The 19,939-nt window shown below is 39.7% G+C and overlaps 1 protein-coding gene across 1 annotated transcript; it reads right to left on the bottom strand.

Moving 5' to 3' along the window:
• Positions 1–2,635: 2,635 nt before the first annotated feature.
• Positions 2,636–4,076, bottom strand: LOC122741751 (protein SET-like). The gene has a single exon (XM_043985497.1). The coding sequence runs from the start codon at positions 3,562–3,564 to the stop codon at positions 2,710–2,712; it is 855 nt and encodes a 284-aa protein (XP_043841432.1). The 5' UTR covers positions 3,565–4,076; the 3' UTR covers positions 2,636–2,709.
• Between the last annotated feature and the right edge of the window lie 15,863 nt (positions 4,077–19,939).

The raw sequence follows: 19,939 nt of genomic DNA, 5'->3' as shown, positions 1-19,939 counted from the left end.
AGACACTTCCTGGCTAAGTGACCCTGGTCAAGTCACATAACCTGTTTGTCTCAGTTTCCTCACCTGTAAAATGAGCTGGAGAAGGCAATGACAAATGACTCCATTATCTTTGCCAAGAAAATCTAACAATGAAACTAAAAGGACAAAAATAGATAACCACAGTGTGGCACCTGAAAGCACCCCATCCTCAACCAATTTGCTGGGCTGCAGGATGGGTCACTCAGGGAACCACTTGCCTCAAAGTGGGTCCGCATACCCTAAAAGTATATAGTTCAGGCATTGGAAGCAAAGTGTCTACTTCACTAAGCAGCCAGAAGTTCAAAGCAAAGGCATCTAATGAAATGATGTAGTAAACAAAGTAGCCCAAAAAAGAAAACTCTCCCCTCTCCCCCCTCCCAACAAACCTGGCACTCTCTCCCACAAAAACAAAGCAACAGTGGAATAAGTGGACACACATAGGGAACACACTGTAGGGAACGCATTGGCCAGAGCACATGTATGGAGGGATGACACACCCACACTACAGAGCCGCAGTCATCAATGCCATCTCACTTCTCTCCCAGCGTCTGGTCTCTTGTAGTCTCTCTGGGATGCTACTCTATTGCACCCAAAGCCTACATCAGACACTGCTTGCTTCTGGCTCTACTGAAATCCTTCACTACCTCTTCTTTAGTGTAAAGTGGGTGCTGCCAGTTTCTCAACTTGAATTTCATGGGCTTCTTCCAGTGCTTTTAGAAAAAACAGAAACCCTTGGCTGGGAATGAGAAAATTAATTTTTCAGGTTTTCTTGTCTTATTCCCTCCAGAATCTTAGTTACTAAGGCCTCTCATCTCCTCAGCAGGAGATTCTCAACCTGAGACTCCAAACTCTGTAGAACAAAAAGCAGGGGTCCTCCAGCTGGCTAAGCTGGAGGTAATATTTCAAAGAATCATAAATTCTCAGATTTGCCCAGCTCATCCTGAGACATACTCCCTTAACATTCCTACATTTAAGACCTCTAATAAGGGGTAAACCCTCTGCCTTCTCCTAAGACAGCTCACCTCTCATTTGAATAGCTCTAATTGTTAAGCTATTCCCTTTTATCGAGCCCAAATCTCTCTAAAATCCAATTCTTCTTTCACTTGACAGCCCTTCAAATATTTGAAGATACCTGCCTCTCCCCCTGCAGGCTAAATAAATAAACCCAGTTCTTTCAAAATGGCACAACATATAACTCTTCATCATCTTGATTACCCTCTTCAAGACATCCTCCATGGGGGCAGCTAGATGGTGCAGTGGATAAAGCACCAGCCCTGGATTCAGAAAAACCTGAGTTCAAATCCAGCCTCAGACACTTGATGCTAACTAGCTGGGTGACCCTGGGCAAGTCACTTAACCCTAATTGCCCTGAAAAAAAAAAAAAAGACATCCTCCAGATTCTCAGTACCCTTATGACCAAAATAGAGTAAATTCACTTTTATCACCTGCACTATGCTTCTTTTTTTTTTTTTTTTAGTGAGGCAATTGGGGTTAAGTGACTTGCCCAGGGTCACACAGCTAGTAAGTGTTAAGTGTCTGAGGCCAGATTTGAACTCAGGTCCTCCTGAATCCAGGGCCGGTGCTCTATCCACTGCGCCACCTAGCTGCCTCTGCTTCTTTTTTTTTAATGTAACCTAAGACCACATTACCCTTTTTGGCTGCCAAGTCCTATTGACCTTGCAGTCCTCTAAATGAAAATAAATCGCTGTCTAGCCACACCTCCCTCATCTTGAAGTACTTGCCAAGTTGATTTTTTGGACCCAAGAATAGAACTTTGTTTCTCTCTATTCTTTTGTTGTTGTAGTTCATCTTTAGAAGAGACTTTTATTTTATAAACTGCCACCCTTAAACTTCAATAATACTCTTACACATCAAATTAAATGCACCAAAGGAGATGACTACTTACCCATCCAAACATCTCAAACCCACATTGTTAACCTGCTATATAACCCCCTGAATTTTTAAAGGTTATTTACATTTTTTTCATTAAGAGAAAATACACAGATGCATGTTGGTAAATGCTAACTTTCCATAACCACACAGACACATAGGGTAATATCTGAGCACAGTACATAGGAAAAAGAGAGGAGTGGGAGACTATAATTCTTTGTACTACTACAGGGGGCTCTAGTACCCATCAGCTTCTTGCTGTGAGCACATAAGTTTCTTCTTCCTCCCCCCACAGAGCAGTACATGTAGAATTCTAGAAAGGGCACTAGTTCTAGAATCAAAGCACCCCAGTTCAAGTCCAGCCTCTGACAATACTTGTGTATCCTTGGGCAAGTCAATGAACACCACTGAGCCTCAGTTTCCCCAAATGTAACATGGAATTGGACTAGAATGGTCTCTATGGTCTCTTCCAGTTCTAAAGCTATGAATTTGAAATCTATGAATTTACAAATGTGAAGAGCCTATGAATCCATAAATAGTTTGTTTTGGGACAGAGACAGGTAAATGTGAATTTAGAAGAGACAGTGGTGGAGAGTCTTGTCCCACTGTATTCTGCTCAAGGTATTCCCTCTCTTCCCCGCCAAAACAAGAAAGCTGTGAACCATGGTAAGAGGAAAGAAAGAACCCTCAAGAGAACAAGGTGACTGAGCCTGAAATGAAAATAAAAAGACTGAAACTTGCTCCCAGGGACTGGAGACATTTTTAAAGCTAAAAGGAGTTTTGGAATCCATCAACGTTCTATTAGTCATTTTCTCCTGTATTCTTCCCTCTGTCTTCTCCCTCATCATCCCCTTCCCCGATATCTTCCTCTTCTTCGCTTTCTTCATCACCATCGCTTTCCTCCAAACCTTCTTCATCACCATCTCCTTCCCCTTCCCCTTCTTCGTTATCAATATCCGATACCAGGTAGTATTGTAAGGGGTTTAACCAGATATCATCTTTGATGACCTCCCCTAACTCATCTGCCCCAGCATCAGTATGGTCTGAGAACCAAGTGAAAAAACTGTCTGGCTCTTCTCTCGACCTCTTGCGGCCACCTTTACTCTGGATCTGATCTGGGCGCTTGGTCAAGTCCTTTCCAGATTTCCAATGGATTTCAGTTGACTTTGAAGCCAGATCCCCACTTTCGTCAAGGTGAAACTCTTTGGAGATCACTTTATTTTCAAAGTAAGGGTTTTCACCAAAATAAAAATCTATTCTGTAACCCGATTTCACGTCTTCAAATTCTATCACTTCAATCCTGGTCAAGTGATGCAGGGCTTCCTCATCTTCCTCCACAAATAGTGAGGACATCTGTGGGTGGCTGACAAGGGTGGTCACCCAGAAGTCCGGTATTTTGGCGATCCACTCTGACCTCTTCTGGAAGAAAGGCTGACGGAGCTGGTTATAGTTCTGTTCCACTTTCAAAATTTCCGCGCTGGCTTGCTCATTCAGTTTGTCTATTTCATTCTGCACTTCATCGATCCTTTCGATTGCTTCTTGTTGCTCTTTTTCCGAGGACTCAAGGGCTTCGTTGTGGCTGGTGGTGAGCTCCTTTTTGCTGACTTTGGCCGCTGGCGCTGACATGTTGCTCTCTATCTCCGCGGGCGCTGACATGTTGCTCTCTATCTCCACGCTCACGGGTTCCTAAGAGTACCCGCCGTAGGGCGGCTGCTTTTTCACCTCACACGCCACGCCCGGGAGGCGGCTTCGCTCAGTCCGCGCCCCGCCCTCGCCAGGATTGCTCCGTCTGGCTCAAGCGGGCAAAGGGCTCCAGCTCTGCCTTTGCTCTCTCCGCTGCTGTGCTGGTCCAGATGCTGGTGTTTCTGACAGCGTCGCCACCTCTTCCTCCTTCCCCCGGGACTTCCTTCAATGTTCCATCTCTCTGCGTGGCCAGACCAGGAGAGACGGGGGAGAGGAGAGGGGGAGAGAGAGGAGGAGAAGGGTAAGGGGGCGGTGGCGGCGGCTCGTTCGGCCCAGGTCTGAGATTTGGCTCACGTTCTAGGAGCTGAGCTGCTTAGAAGACAATGGTGCTAGCGTGATCCTTCCCTCAGCTGGGGGCAGCCAACTCTGTCATTCCCAAGATGCCTCCTTCACAACCTGCCTGGCTTCTTTCTCCTCCTCTTCCTCCTTTTCCTCCTCCCCTTCCTCCTCCTTCTCCTCCCCTTCCTCTTTCTCCTCCCCTTCCTTCTCATTCCCTTTTTCTCCTCTTTCCCCTCCCCTTTCCACCCTCCCCATTCCCTTTATTTTTCCCCTCCCCTTCATCCTCCTCTTCATTTCTCTTCTTTCTCTTTCCCTTCCTCTCTACATTCTTTCTCTCCTCCTCTTTCTCCTTCCTTTCCCCTCTTCCCTTTCCTCCTCTTCATCCTTTTCCTCTTCCTTCCTTCTCATTCCCTTTCTTTCCTCCTCTTTCTTCTCCCCTCCCCTTCCTCCGTCCTCTGCTTCTTCCAACTTTTCCGACTTCTCTTCTTCTCCCTCCTTCTTTGTCATTCTCATGTCCTTCTTTCCCTCTGTCCCTGTCCTCTTCCTTTTTGTCTCTTTCTCTGAGGTTATGAAACTGTGATTGGGAAGATGCGAGTGCCCTCAATAGAAATAGGGATGTTTACAAGGGATAGGCTTAGCGTGAAAAGAAATGAATTTAATTTGGGGCATAAAATAGAAGTAGAGATGGAAAGCATGTTGAGTTTCAGATGCCTATGCGATATCTAAGAAGGAGCTGATGATAAAGAATTGGAGATGAAGGAGCAGAAATTGGGGCTGGATATATAAATATTGGAATTATCTGCTTAAAGACACTTGGATGGGGGCAGCTAGTAGGCGTAGTGCATAGAGCACTGACCCTGGGTTCAGAAGGATCTGAGCTCAAATCCGGCCTCAGACACTTGACACTTACTAGCTGTGTGACCCTGGGCAAGTCACTTAACCCTCATTGCCCTGCAAAAATAATAATAATAGTAAAGACACTTGGATCCATAAAAACTGAAAAGATCTGGGGTGGGGGGCGGGGAGAACAAGAGGGGTGGGGACGACAAGATGGAAGAATACAGAGGAGAAGCCAGGAAGGAAGCCTGGAAATCAACTGTACTTAGGTGGCAGATGTATTATGAGCCAGCAAAGGAAGCTTAGATATGGTCACAAAGGTGGGAGGAGAATCAAAAGACAGCTATGTCATCGAAGCCAAGGGAGGAGAAATGTCCAAGAGGAAAGAGTGGCCATTGATATACAAAATTGCAGAGAGGACTAAGACTGAGAAAAGGCTATCAGATGAAGCAGTCAAGAGACTGTTAGTAACCTTGGAGACAGCAATACTAGTTGTGATGATGTCAGAAGCCAGATCACAATGTATTATTGAGAAAGAGGTTAAATGGTGAGGAAATAGAATAAGGGTTCTTAAACTGGGGTCCATAAACTTGTTTTGTTTTTTAAATATTCTGAGAATTATATTTCAATATAATTTGTTTCCTTCATAATCCTATGTATTTTATTTTATGTAGTTAAAAGCATTATTTTGAGAAGGGGTCCATAAGCTTTACCAGAATGCCAAAGGGGGCTACAATACAAAAAAAAAATTAAAAATCCTTGGCTAACCTCTAGACCACATATGATTCTAGGAACGGGTAAAAGGGAAGTAAGATAAAGGCCAACAGCTTGAAGAGATGGTGAATCAAGTGGTAGTTTTTTTAAGATAGGGTAAACCTTAGTTTCTTTTTAGGCAGTAAGAATAAGGAGAGTAAATGGGTAGAGATTGGCCAATGGAACAAGCTCCTGAAGGAGTTGGGGAGGGGGGGAATGGGATCAAGAGTTTAGATGTAAGACTTGACCTTGACAAGGAGAAGGGTTGCTATTTCCTCAAGGCAAAAAAATAGAGAATGACTCAGAAACTGTAAACCGGGAGCCAGAGATTAAGTTGTGAGCTAGGGTGGGAAATAGTATGAGGAGGTATGAGTTGCCACGTTTATTTCATCTTGCAGAATGATGAGTTTCTGGAAAAGATGAAGCCCAGGAAAATATCCAGGAGAGACGGTGAGAATTCCCTGGGTACCATCCTTAAATGAAGGAGGAATAGGGAGAAGCAACTAGATGCCCATCTCCTACTCTCTCCAACCAGAGAAAAGGAGGGAGGGGTGAGTAGGGCTGAGTCGGTGTGAGTTTCTGAGCTGATTTCATCTTACAGAAAGATAAGTTTCTGCAAATGAGTTTCCTGGAGAAAATAGCTGGGTAAGAAATGGGGGAAATGATGAGAGAATTAAAATTAAGTAGTGGAAGATTTGGAAGGAGCTCTCCAATGTCCACCCTCCACCTTCTCTGATCAGAAGGGGGGGGTGGTGGAGAGGAATGGTAAGGAAAATTCCCTAGGCTCTCCCCCTTAAGTAGTTAAGGATCTGTGAGGAGCTCTCCATCCTTTTCCCTCTCTATATAGAGGGAAGGGCTCCAAGGATGGAGGTGATAAGGAAGGATGATGTAGAGCAGGGCTTCTTAAATTTTTTCCACTCTCAACCCCTTTTCTCCCAAGAAATTTTTACACAACCTGGGCTATATAGGTATATAAAATAGGTATACAAATCAAACATTTACTGCCAAATTTTTCATGACCCCCACATTCAGTTATGAGACCCCCTTATGAGGTCTCTACCCACAGTTTAAAAATCTCTGATGTAGGGGCAGCTAGGTGGCACAGTGGATAGAGCACCGGCCCTGGAGTCAGGAGTACCTGAGTTCAAATCCGGCCTCAGACACTTAACACTTACTAGCTGTGTGACCCTGGACAAGTCACTTAACCCCAATTGCCTCACTAAAAAACAAAAAAACAAAAAAACAAAAATCTCTGATGTAGAGAGATTTTGAAGTATTGGAGTAGGGAAGAAAAGGGTACTCTGTGAAAATCACCTCTTTTATAGGCAAAGAAGAAGGTGAGACTATCTACTGAGAGAACGTGAAAAAAGCAATAGGGGGTTGAGGCAAGAAGATATGGTTTGAACAGCTGCTAAGGAGATGGAGATAGTCAAGGAAAAATAAGAGTTTTATCATATTGAGCAGTGGGGACACATTTAAGAAAAGATAGCATGAATTTGTACTGGAGCCACTTGGTATTATGATTGGGGACTGGCAATGTATAAATATTTGGTATTAGGATCAGAGGGCAAAGGAAATATGGGGTCAAGAAAGAGGCTTCTACAGGGATGAGGGAGGGTGATTGGTGGTTACAGTGAGGACAAAAAATAATTTAGGAGGAATAAGGCAGAGGAAGAGACAGGACAGGTTATTATAATCAGAAAGGGGAATATCAGAGTCTAAATCATGGAGATGGAACATTTGTGGGTGATAGTGAGACATTACATGTCCATCCTTGTGGGTGGCTGAGTAGAGTCAAGCTCCAAGCCATGGGAGTTTTAGAAGGTGTTTTTTTTTTTTTTTAATTTCGAGGCTGAGGTGTTTAGGGGTCAGGGAGGGACATCAACTAGAAGCTGTAATAGAAAACAAGACTATAAGTGGGGTACTGAATTCCTTGAGAAAGGAATCTTACCTGGGGGACAGTACATCACAGCAACAGGGATCTGGATAGTTGGGTATAGATGGATGATTTGAACTTCAGGAAAAGTTGTTAAGTAATTGTGACAGAAAGGTTCTAGAAGTAGTGAGGAGGGGAAAAACAAATATGTCCGTTACTCCTGCCCATGGTATAATCAAAGTATGTGAAAGAAGCAAAAGCTGGCATTACAAGTGTGTGGCCAGTGTCTTCTGGATACAATATCTTCTGAAAAGAGCCAGGTTTGCATATCTATGTGAAGATGAAAATGTGAAAAGAAATCCATGGTGAAGGGAAATCTGTTAATAATTAAATGATTTTTCTAGAGGTTGCAATGAAAAGGAAGGGCTAAGGAGGAAAGAAATTGCACAGCAGAAAATTTGAAGGTTTGGGACACAGCATTAAGAATGACTAAAAATCACAAAAATTGAATTTATCTTAATAGGAAACAACTAGTTATTAAAGTGAAAGTCATTTCTGGATCACTAATCAGAGTGCCAACTAGTTAAATCAAAAGTAAACTTATAACAAATTACAAGGATAAAGATGAGAAGACACATTGGCTAATTAAAACAGCTTCAGCCTGACCAATTCTAAAAAGCTATTGATTCTGAAAGATGGGAAATGAATCTAGCAAAGACATCTACTAATCATCTGTTTTTCTTATGGTTTAGCTGATATGAAACAGAAGCTACAATGGGGAAGCTGTAGGAGCCCAGAAACATGCAGCAAACACATGATCTCCTTCTAAGAGGGAGAGACATGACAGGCAAAGGCAGCATTGGTTTAGTCTCCAAGCTCATTTGTAAAACATTTAAAAGGATGACAGAAGATTAGGATCAATATTTCCTTTAAAAAACCTGGAAAGCAGTGGAAAGGATAGTTAGTCTACAGAAAACCTTGCATGCTACACAATTAAACCAGGTTACTCCAAAAGCATTGATAAAGAAAATTGGAAGGACAACAGTTGGACAAGCAGATTTGCCAGTGATCCATAGTTCTCTAGTTTAATAATCAGTGACAGTAAAGAAACACATTTGAACTCAGCACCTAATGATCTATATGAAGGAAGAGACATGGCACTTAAGAAGATGACATCAGGAAGAGCAACTGCACTGAACCAAGTAGAAGCAGAGGAAATCCCCACTGGAGACAACCCCATTTTGAAAACACTCAGAGACTGATTTTGAGGATTAAAAAAAGATGCCAAACAATTGGGAGAAATCAGTTTGAATTATTTAGCAAAAAACAGGGAACTGAAAGGACATCAGCAACTATCAACTCCTGTGCCAATATTCTTGTCCCTCTAAAGGCACTGTGGTATAAAAGGTTGGTCTTGGACTCAAGACCTGTTTCTGCTCCATACTAGCTGTGTGACTATGAGCAGATATCTGATAAACTATAATTTCTGATCTCTAATAATAGAAGGTATTACCTCAAGAGGGAATCTTCTACATAGATGACATGTCTTCACTTTTTAAAAAAATCCTTTCCAGATCTTATATTCTATATTCTTATATTCCAAATTCCCCTTCTAACTCTTTAACATCCTATGGTTCAGGTGTGTATGTTAGAAAGACAACTCTGGTCGTCTGTGTGCAAGATGAATTGGATAAGGAGGAAGATGTTAAGGCAAATAAAAACCTTCTAAAGGAAGCACAGTGAGGGTCTGGGTTAGGGGTGTTTCAGAGCCAATGAAAGGAGAATGGAACTAAGATCCTCCTCACCTTTATCCATGTTGCTGATCCCATAGGTCATTCTCCTCACAAACACATAATTAACACATCCATAAATCAACACCAACTTATCTTGCCTCCCTTTGTTAGATCCATCTGGCACACCTTTCTCAATCCTCTCCAAATCTACTCATCTTTCAGGGTTTAGTTCAACTCACATCATCCAGGAAACCTCCTCTGACTACACAGTTAACACGTTTTCCCTTCTCTGAATTCTATCTACACCACTCCTTTTGACATACAGGGTATCCCAAGTCTTTAATACTAATCAACTGGAAGAAATCACTTTGAATTATTAGCAAAAGCAGGGAACTGAGAGGACATCAGCAACTATCAACTCCTGTGCCAATATTCTTGTCCCTCTAAAGGCACTGTGGTATAAAAGGTTGGTCTTGGACTCAAGAAGACCTGTATTCAAGCCCTTCCTTTAGGCTTTAGTAGCTTAAAACTGAATTAAAACTTTTGGAACACCCCATGTAATCACATTCTGTGACCTTCATATGAGTCTTTTCACTTAAACTGTGAGCTTTGTAATGAGAGAAATCATGTCTTTCCCATAGAGTTAATTCTGACTCCCTATTAGGTACTTAATAAACACTCATTGGATTGAAACATTGAAATACACTAATAATCCATGAATATTTATTCCATCACACTAACATTTGTTCCGTTTATGTTCATCTCCTCTATCCGTATGCCTTATGGCCAGAGCTGTGTTGGTGACAAGGATCATAGGATCACAAATTTCAAGCTGGAAGGGCCATTAGAGGCTATCTGTTGCAAGTCCTTCACTTTATTAAATGAGGAAACTGAGGCCCACAGAAGTTAAGTGACTTGCCCAAGGTCAGATAGGTAGTATCAGAAGTGGGATTTGAAACCAGATAAGAGATTCCAAATCTTTCTGCTGCACCATGCTAACGATGGCAAGAGTTGGGATAAGTTAGCAGGGTGGTCTCTCAAATGCTCCACACCCCCAGGATGGAAGCTGTTCTCACAGACTGTCAGATTCTTCTCATGAGAAACCAAGAATGCAAGGATGACCAGTGTGGGACAGGCATGCCCCTTGGAACAGAAATCAAGTGGGAAGTTAGGTATCTGTATAGACAGATTTTAATGCCCGTGCTTCCTGCTTCTCTGCTTCTCTGTTCTCTTTTTCTCTTGCCTCAGAAACATAACCTAGGACTCGGGTGATACTTCTCTGAATACCCAAAGCAGGCTGGGCCTACATGGGAATGGTGAATGACACTCTTATATAGACCTCTCTCGCTTCCTGTCCAGCTGGAGATTTTGTTCTATTCCAGAGGTTATGACTGGAAGAAAACACACACATACATAAGCGCGCACGCGCAGCTTATGTCTCAGCATAGAAGGGGGCCTACAAACCAAAGAGAACTAATAGCAACACTACCTCAGCAGGGGGCAGCTGGAGGCCCTAAGGAGGCATGTTCTTCAGATTTAAAGCTAAAAGAATGCTGGTCCAACCACCTCATTTTATAGAAGAGGAAATTAGGCCCATGGCAGGGAAATAACTTTTCCAAGGCCCCACAAGTAGTAAATAGCAAGTCTGGCATTTGAATCAAAGGCGCCTAACTCCAAATCCGAAGGTCCTTGGAATATACTATACCATATCTGCAGCCGCACTAGGCTGTCAGTTTTAAGAGATCAAAGAAATCACTCAGGGATCAGGGATCAGGGATCAGGGTGGGCTTCCTAGAGGTGAGATTTAAACTAGGTCCTGAAGGATGGAGAGACAGAGATGTGAAAATACATATTCCAGAATATTCCTGCACCTATTCAAGAGAAGGAAGGACCATAGAGGCTTCCTGAGACTAGGTTATGGGTACAGGAGATAGAATTAGACCATGCTTGTACTTCTGAGGACAAAGACTACCTAAACTACTCTAATTGGTGTCCCAATTGCCAGTCTTCACATTATTGACCTTACCACCCATCCTCAATCAGAGGAAGTGAGGTGTCATAGCAGATAGAGGGCTGGGTCCAGAATCAGAAAGACCTGAATTCAAATCCAGCCTCAGATGCCTACTAGCTGTGTGACCCTAGGCAAGTCACTTAGCCTCTGTCTGCCTCACTTTCCCCAGCTATGATATGAATATGATAGTATCTACTTTGCAAGGTTGTTGTGAGGATCATATGAGATAATATTTGTAAAAGTGCTTAGGACAGTGCCTTTCACATAGTAGACAATTAAAAGATGCTTATTCCCTTATTCCACAAATCATCTTCCTAATGTCTACGCCTAACCCTTCCATTCACTATCCTGCTTGAAAAATCTTCAGTGGCTCTCCAGTATCTGTAGGATCAAGTCCAACCTACCTCCCCCCATTCCAGTATTTAAGTCCCTTCACAATCTAGTCCCCAAATACCTTTCTATCTTTATTTTAAACAGTTCTTTTTTGTGTATATTCTAACCTCTAAACAAAATAGTCTACTCACCATTCTTTAGATTTGTCCACTCAGCCAAGCTTTCCCAAATTCCCTTCCAAACAACTCTAAAATAATGCCTCAGATTGGATTCTGGGATGACAAAAATGACCAAAAAAATGTTGATTGAAATAATTTTCCAGCCCAAGACAATTTAAATTTAGAAGGTTGGCAAAAAAAAAAGTCTGTCTCACCAGGGTTGTGGTAGATCCCAGGAGCACATCACAGGCAAAGGCAGTGCAGGCAGCACAGGCCATACCTTGGAGGCAACTGCAGCAGATTAGGGAGCTCTTAGCCCATAGATGGTGGGAGTGAGGGTAGGATTTAACAACTTTTTGGAAGGAGATTGCAGGGGATACTTTACTGGTGCTGGGATCAGGACCATGTGGCATTACCCCTATTACCACCAGGTCATAGTCCCAGAGCCAAAAGAGGAGATAGCACTTGAAGCTGCAGAGGATCAAGGAGGGCCTGGTCATGGTCCCAGGACCAGGAGTGGTGGTAATTCTGGTATCTACAGGGGAACAAGGTCCCTTCCTAGATAAAGACCAAACCACATAATGGGAGTAGTGACTACACCTTTCCTTAGATTATATCATCTTTGAAGCATGGAAAACCTACAGACCCCCATAGCTATCTCAGAAAACAGCAACAAGAAATGTGTAAAGCTTGAGGCAGTTCTCCCTCCACCCCAGGAGCAAAGCCCAACTTTAACATAAAGTTAAAAGTTTAAAAATAGCCTGCAAAAATGAGCAAACTACAAAGAACCTGACTATAACAAGGTACTATGGTGACAAGAAAGATCAAGACACAAACTCAAAAAAAAAAATGATGATGTCAAAGCAGCTACAAGCAAAGCCTCAAAAGTGATTTAGATACAAATCCAACAAGAATTCCTAAAAGAACTCAAAAAAGATTTTTAAAAATCAAATAAGGGAAGTAGAAAAAATTGGGAATAGAAATGAGAGTGATGCAAGAAAAGTATGAAGAGTCAACATCTTAGTAAAAGAGGCACACAAAAAATGTGGAAGAAAATAACACCTTAAAAAGCAGAACTGGGCAAATGGGAAAACAGGTACAAAAACTCACTGAAGAAAACAACTCTTTAAAAATTAGAATTGAGCAAGTGAAAACTAATGAGTCAATGAGACACCAAAAAGTAATAAAATCTAATCAAAAGAATGAAAAAAATAGGAGAAAGTGTGAAATATCTCATTGGGAAAAAAAATTCATCTGGAAAATAGATTGAGGAGAGATCATTTGAAAATTATTGGACAACCTGAAAGCCATAATCAAAAAAAGAGCCTGGACATCATATTTCAAGAAATGATCAAGGAAGACTGCCCTCATATCCTAGAATCAGAAGGTAAAATAGAAATTGAAAAAATCCATCATCACCTCTTGAAAGAGATCCCAAAATGAAAACCCCCAGGAATATGAGAACCAAATTCCAGAGCTTCCATATCAAGGAGAAAATATTGCAAGCAGCTAGAGTATCATGGTGCCACAGTCATTATCATACAAGATTTAGCAGCTTCCACATTAAAGGATCAGAAAACTTAGAAGGTAAAGTACTTAGGGTTAAAGTTATAACCTATCAAGCAAAACTGAGTATAATTCTTCAGGATGGAAATGGACATTCAATGAAATAGATCACTTTCCTGATAAAACATTATCCTGATAAGCATTTCCTGGAGGAAGTGGGAGGAGGAACAGAGCTGAATAGGAAATTTGACTTTCAAACATAAGACTCAAGAAATGTATAAAAAGGTAAACATAAAAGAGAAATTGTAAGGGAATCAATAAGGTTAAAATGTTTACAATTCCTATATGGGAAGATGATAATTGTAACTCCTATCATTATTAGGACAGATAGAAGGAGTATACATGAATAGAGGACAAGAGTGTGAGATGACCTTGATGAAATGATTTTTTTTTAAATAAAATTAAAGTTGAGAAAGAGTGACACACTGGAAGAAAGGGGAAAAGAGAGGAAGAATGGAGGAAATTATTTCACATAAAAGAAGTGAGAAAGGAAGAGCTTTTACAATGAAAGAAAAGATGGTGGTGGGGAGGGAATTGTGGGCCTCACTTGGACCTTACTCTCAAAAGACTTGACTGAAAGAGGGAATAACATATACACTTAGCTGGGTATAGAAATCTATCTTACCCTACAGGGAAGTAAAAGGGGAGGGGAATATGGAAGGGGAGCTGAGATAGAAGGGAAGGTAGATGAAGAAAGGTAGTGGTCAGAAGGAAAACAGACTTTTGAGGAGGAACAGGGTAGAGAAAAATAGAAGGATAAATAGGGAGAATGAGATGGAAGGAAATGCATAGTAATCATAACTGTGATTGTGAATGGAATAAATTTGCCCATAAAACAGAAGCAAATAGCAGAATGCATTAAAAACCAGAATGAACAATATGTTGTTTATAAGAAATACACATGGGGCAGCTAGGTGGCGCAGTGGATAGAGCACTGGCCCTGGATTCAGGAGGACCTGAGTTCAAATCCGGCCTCAGACACTTAACACTTACCCCAATTGCCTCACTCAAAAAAAAGAAAAGAAATACACATGAAACAGAATACACACAGAGTCAAAATAAGGGGCTGCAGCAGAATCTGTTGTACTTCAGATGAGGTTGAAAAAAAGGCAGAAGTTGCAGTCATGAGACAAAGGAAAAGCAAAAATATACCTAACTAAAAGAGATAAGCAGGGAAACCACATTTTGCTAAAAAGTACCATAGATAATGAAGTAACATCAACACTAAACATGTATACACCAAATAGCATAGCACATAAATGAATTATAAAAGACAATAGACAGCAAGACTACACTTGTGGAAGACCTCAACTTTCCCCTCTCAGAATCAGATAAATCTAGCCATAAAATAAATAAGGAAGAAGTCAAAGAGCTGAATAGAATCTTAGAAAAGTTAGATATAATAAAACTCTAGAGAAAACTGAATGGGAATAGAAAGAAGTATTCCTTTTCTCTTAGCTGCACATGGCACCTTTGCAAAAATTGACCATAAATTAGGGCATTAAAATGTCACAGCCAAATGCAGAAAAGCAGGAATATTAAGGGCATTTTCATACCATGATGCAATAAAAGTTACATTTAATAAAGGACTGTGGAAACAGAGATTAAAAGCTAATGCAAAACTAAATCATCTAACCCTAAAGAATGAATGGGTCAAAGGACAAATCACTTCATTAAACAGAATGACAATAATGAAACAACATTCCAAAATTTGTGGGATACTGCCAAAGCAGTACTTAGGGGAAATTTTATATCTCTAAATGAATATATCAATAAAAGAAGGAGTAGATCAATGAACTGGGTATGCATCTTTAAAAAACCACAAATTTGGGGCAGCTAGGTGGTGCAGTGGATAAAGCACTGGCCCTGGATTCAGGAGGACCTGAGTTCAAATCCGGCCTCAAACACTTTACACATGTACTAGCTGTGTGACCCTGGGCAAGTCACTTAACCCCAATTGTCTCACACAAAAAAACCCCACAAATTTAAAATCCCTAATTAAATAACAAACTGGAAATCCTGAAAATCAAAAGAGAGATTAATAAAATCAAAAGAAAATCATTGAACTAATAAAACCAAGAGCTGGTTTTACGAAAAAAACAATAAACCAGATAAACCACTGATTAGTTTGATTGGAAAAAAGAAGAAAGCCAAATAATTAGTATCAAAAATGAAAAGGGTGAATTCACTACCAATGAAAATGAAATTAAAACAATTATTCTGCCCAATCATATACCTAGTGAAACTGAAATCTAAGTGAAATGGATAAATATTTACAAAAATATAAACTGCCCAGATTAACAGAAGAAGAAATAGAATACTTAAAATATCCCTATCTTAGAAAAAGAAATTGAACAAGCCATTAATGAGCTTCCTAATAAAAAATATTTGGGACCAGATGGACTTGCAAGTGAATTCTACCAAACATTTAAGGAACAATTAATCCCAATACTGTATAAACTATTTTTTAAAATAGGTAAAAGGTAAACCCTACCAAATCCCTTTTATGACACAAATATGGTTTTCTTACCCAAACGAGGGAGAGCAAAAATGGAGAAAGAAAACTATAGACAAATTTCCATAGTAAATATTGATGGAAAAATTTTCAGTGAAATACGAGCAAAAAGATTTCAGCAATATAGAAAAAGATCATAGACTATGACCACTGTGCAGGACTGGCTCAATATCAGGAAAACAATCAGCATAATTCACCATATGAATAACCAACAAAAATCATATGATTATCTCAATAGATGCAGAAAAAGCTTTTGACAAAGTATAACACATTCCTATTAAAAACACTAGAAAGCATAGGAATAAATGGAGCTGTCCTCAAGATAAGTAATATCTAAAACCATCAGCAAGCATTATCTGTAATGAAGATAAGTCAGAAACCTTTCCAATAAGATCAGAATGAAGCACATTATCACCACTATCATTCAGTTTTATGCTGGAAATGCTAGTTATATCAACAAGACAGGAAGTAGAATAGGCAATGAGGAAACAAAACTATCACTCTTTACAGATAATATGATCGTATATTTAGAGAATCCAAGGGAATCAACTTAAAATTAGTTTAAACAATTAACAACTTTGGCAAGGTTGTAGGGTATAAAATAAACACACATAAGTCATCAGTATTTCTACAAATCAATATCAAAATCCAGCAGGAAAAGATGCAAAGAGAAATTCCTTTTAAAATAAATGCAGACAGTACAAAATATCTGGGAGTCTTCCTGCCAAGACAAACCCAGAAACTATATGAGCACAATTACAAAACACTTTTCACAAAAATAAAGTCAGATCTAAACAATTAGAGAAATATTAATTGTTTATGGGTAGGCTGAGCCAATATGATAAAAATTACAATTCTACATAAATTAATTTACTTATTCAGTATCATACCAATCAAATTACCAATAAATTATTTTAAAGAGCTAGACAAAATAATAAAATTTATCTGGAAGAACAAAAGGTCAAGAATATCAAGGGAATCAATTAAAAAAATATGTGAAGGAAGTTGGCTTAGCAGTATTAGACTTCAAACTGTTTATTGATTGATTGTATTCTCTATTTTTTTTTTTTTGCAGGCCTAAAGTAATTAATGACAGTCATTCTTTGAGGTTAAGAAAGTATGGTTCAGGGGCAACTAGATGGCACAGTGGATAAAGCACCGGCCCTGGATTCAGGAGTACCAGAGTTCAAATCCAACCTCAGACACTTGACACTTACTAGCTGTGCAACCCTGGGCAAGTCACTTAACCCTCATTGCCCCACCAAAAAAAAAAAAGAAAAAAAGTATGGTTTGTGGTAAAAAAAAAAATGAAAGTTTTTTTAACAGTCGGTTAGGATAACTGAAAGACGCCAGTTTTTCTTTAAGGACCACCCTTTCGGGGAGGAGACCAATGGCATGAGCTACGCACGCCAGTGCGCCTACTGCGCATGTCAGACTGCCTGCTATGCACTCGACTTCCGGGGTGCGAGTTGAAAAGGCAAGGAGAGAACGGAAGTGGGGCTTTTTCCTGCTCTGCTGGTCTCCTGACTGCGCTGCTCAGATGGTCTCTCTCTCTCTCTCTCTCTCTCCAAAGGTGGCCTTCGGTTTTGGTGAGTTTTTATAAGGAATATAGACTAAGCTTAGACTTAAGATGATTTGTATTGTGTTTCTACTTTCCTATCCTTCTAATCAACATCACCTTGTGACTACCATAACAATAAAAGGTCTATCTAGAAAACCAAAAGCTTCTTCCATTTACTAGTCTGGGAGATAAATTAAGGGAAAGGTTAAGTAGGGGAGATTTATGATCTAATATCCAATTTTAAATCTCACAGGTTCAAGGCAGTTTTCAGACAAAGAAATCAAAGCAATCCATAGTCATTTGAAAAAATGCTCCAAAACACTACTGATCAGAGAAATTCTCACACCTATCAGAGTGGCAAATATAACAAAAGAGGAAAATGTTGGATGTTGGAGGGGCTATGAAAAAACTGGGACACTAATCCACTGCTGGTGGAGTTTGAATGGATCCAACCATTCTGTAGAGCAATTTGGAACCATGCCCAAAGGGTTATGAAACTGTACATACCCTTTGATTCAGCAATACCACTGCTAGGTTTATATCTCAAAGACATCCCAAAAAAGAAAAAAAAAAGACTTATTTGTACAAAAATATTTCTAGCAGCTCTTTTTGTGGTAGCTTAGAATCAGACATCAAAGGAATGACCATCAATTGGGAAATGGCTTAACAAGCTGTGATACATGATTGTAACACAACATTATTGTGCTGTGAGAAATGACAAGCAAGATGATTTTGGAAAGACCTGGAAAAGCTATATGAACTGATGTATAGTGAAGTGAGAAGAACCAGGAGAACATTGTGCACCATGACAGCAATATTGTTTGATGAAGAACTGTGAATGACTTAACTATTCTCAGCAATGCAATGATCCAAGATAATTTAAAAGAACTAATGATACTATCCACCTCCAAAGAAAGAACTGATATTAATTGGACACAAACTGAAGCATACTATTTTCACTTTATTTCTTCATTTTTTTCTAGTTTTCCTATATGAAAAGAATAATATTTACATAATTGTACATATATAACCTATATATGATTGCTTGCTGCCTCAGGGAGGAGGAGGGAAGGGAGGGAAAGAGAAATAGATTTTGGAACTCAAAATTTTAAATAAAAAATGTTTATTATAAGTGAAAAAAGCAAGTATAATTCAGTGAAAAGATAAGTAGATCAGAGCTGAAATTCCTAAATTTGAAATCCAACTCTGAGACTTAAACTAATCCATATGTGGCATTAGGCAAATCACTTTTCCTTTCTAAGCATGTTTCCTCATCTGTAAAGTGGCAATAATAATACCTGTTTTATATAGCTTACACAGTCATCATAAGGAAATGCTTTTAAAAATGAAAATGTCAGAAAAATGTGAGAAATTAGAAGTGAACAAATCAGGGGAAAATCTTTGTATCCGATTTCTCTGACAAGAGTTTGATATCCAAGATACCAAATATAGCCAAACAAGATCCAAACATATAAACAATTAACAGACTGATTGATAGATTACCAATAGCCACTTTATATCAGATAAGAAGTCAAAGGATAGGAACGGTTCTCACAAAAACTACAATGATAATAACTACATGAAAAAATGTTTCAAATCACTAACAGAGAGGGCAGCTAGGTGGCACAGTGGATAAAACACCAGCCCTGGATTCAGGAGGACCTGAGTTCAAATATGACCTCAGACACTTGACACTTACTAGCTGTGTGACCCTGGGCAAGTCACTTAACCCCCATTGCCTGCAAAAAAAAATTACTAACAGAAATGTGCTTCAAAAACAGCCCTGAGGTTTCACCTACAAATATGTAAAGAAGAAACCTACCTACTCATAATGATGACAAAAGATGTGAATAGTCTATGTTGGAGGGGCTGTGAGAAGATAGGCACATTGGTACATGGTTGATGGAGTTGTTAATTGGTACAACCATTTTGAAAAACAATTTGCAATTATCCAAATAAAGTTACTAAAATACCCATAACCTTTGACCCACATATTCCATTACCCCAAGGAGGTCATTGATAAGAAGAAAGTCCCTTTTTACACCAAAATATTTAAAGCAGCACTTTTTGTGACAGTAAAGAATTAGAAAGAAAATAGATGTCCTTTGATCAGGGAATGACTAAACAAATTGTGATACATTAATTGTAATGGAATATTGTTGTTATAGGAGAAATGATGAATGTGATCAATAAAAGCAAGAAAGATATTCATGAATTGATACAGACTGAAGTAAACAAAGCCAAATATATATAATGACTAAACAATGCAAATACAAAGAGCAAGCACACACACAAAATAAAAGTGAAAGTTACAAAATTATAGAAATCAAATGACTCAGGGGCAGCTAGGTGGCACAGTGGATAGAGCACCAGCCTTGGAGTCAGGAGGACCCGAGTTCAAATCCGGCCTCAGACACTTGACACTTACTAGCTGTGTGACCCTAGGCAAGTCACTTAACCTCAACTGCCTTACCAAAAAAGAAAGAAAGAGAGAAATCAAATGACTCAAAAGAAGAGATATAAAAAGATGCTCCCAGCCCACTCCTATGCAGAGGTCAGTGGTTCATAAGCATTGCACACTGCACACATTTTCAGTTTTTTTCAATATTTTGATCAACTATGTTGTCCTCTTTTTCTTGTCTTTAAAAAATACTATTTGTTACATA

The sequence above is a fragment of the Dromiciops gliroides genome, chromosome 2 (assembly GCF_019393635.1).
Source record: "Dromiciops gliroides isolate mDroGli1 chromosome 2, mDroGli1.pri, whole genome shotgun sequence".
NCBI classification, from domain to species: Eukaryota; Metazoa; Chordata; class Mammalia; order Microbiotheria; family Microbiotheriidae; genus Dromiciops; species Dromiciops gliroides.
The sequence above is the reverse complement of the archived record's forward strand: the minus strand, read 5'-3'. Positions and strand labels throughout refer to the sequence as shown.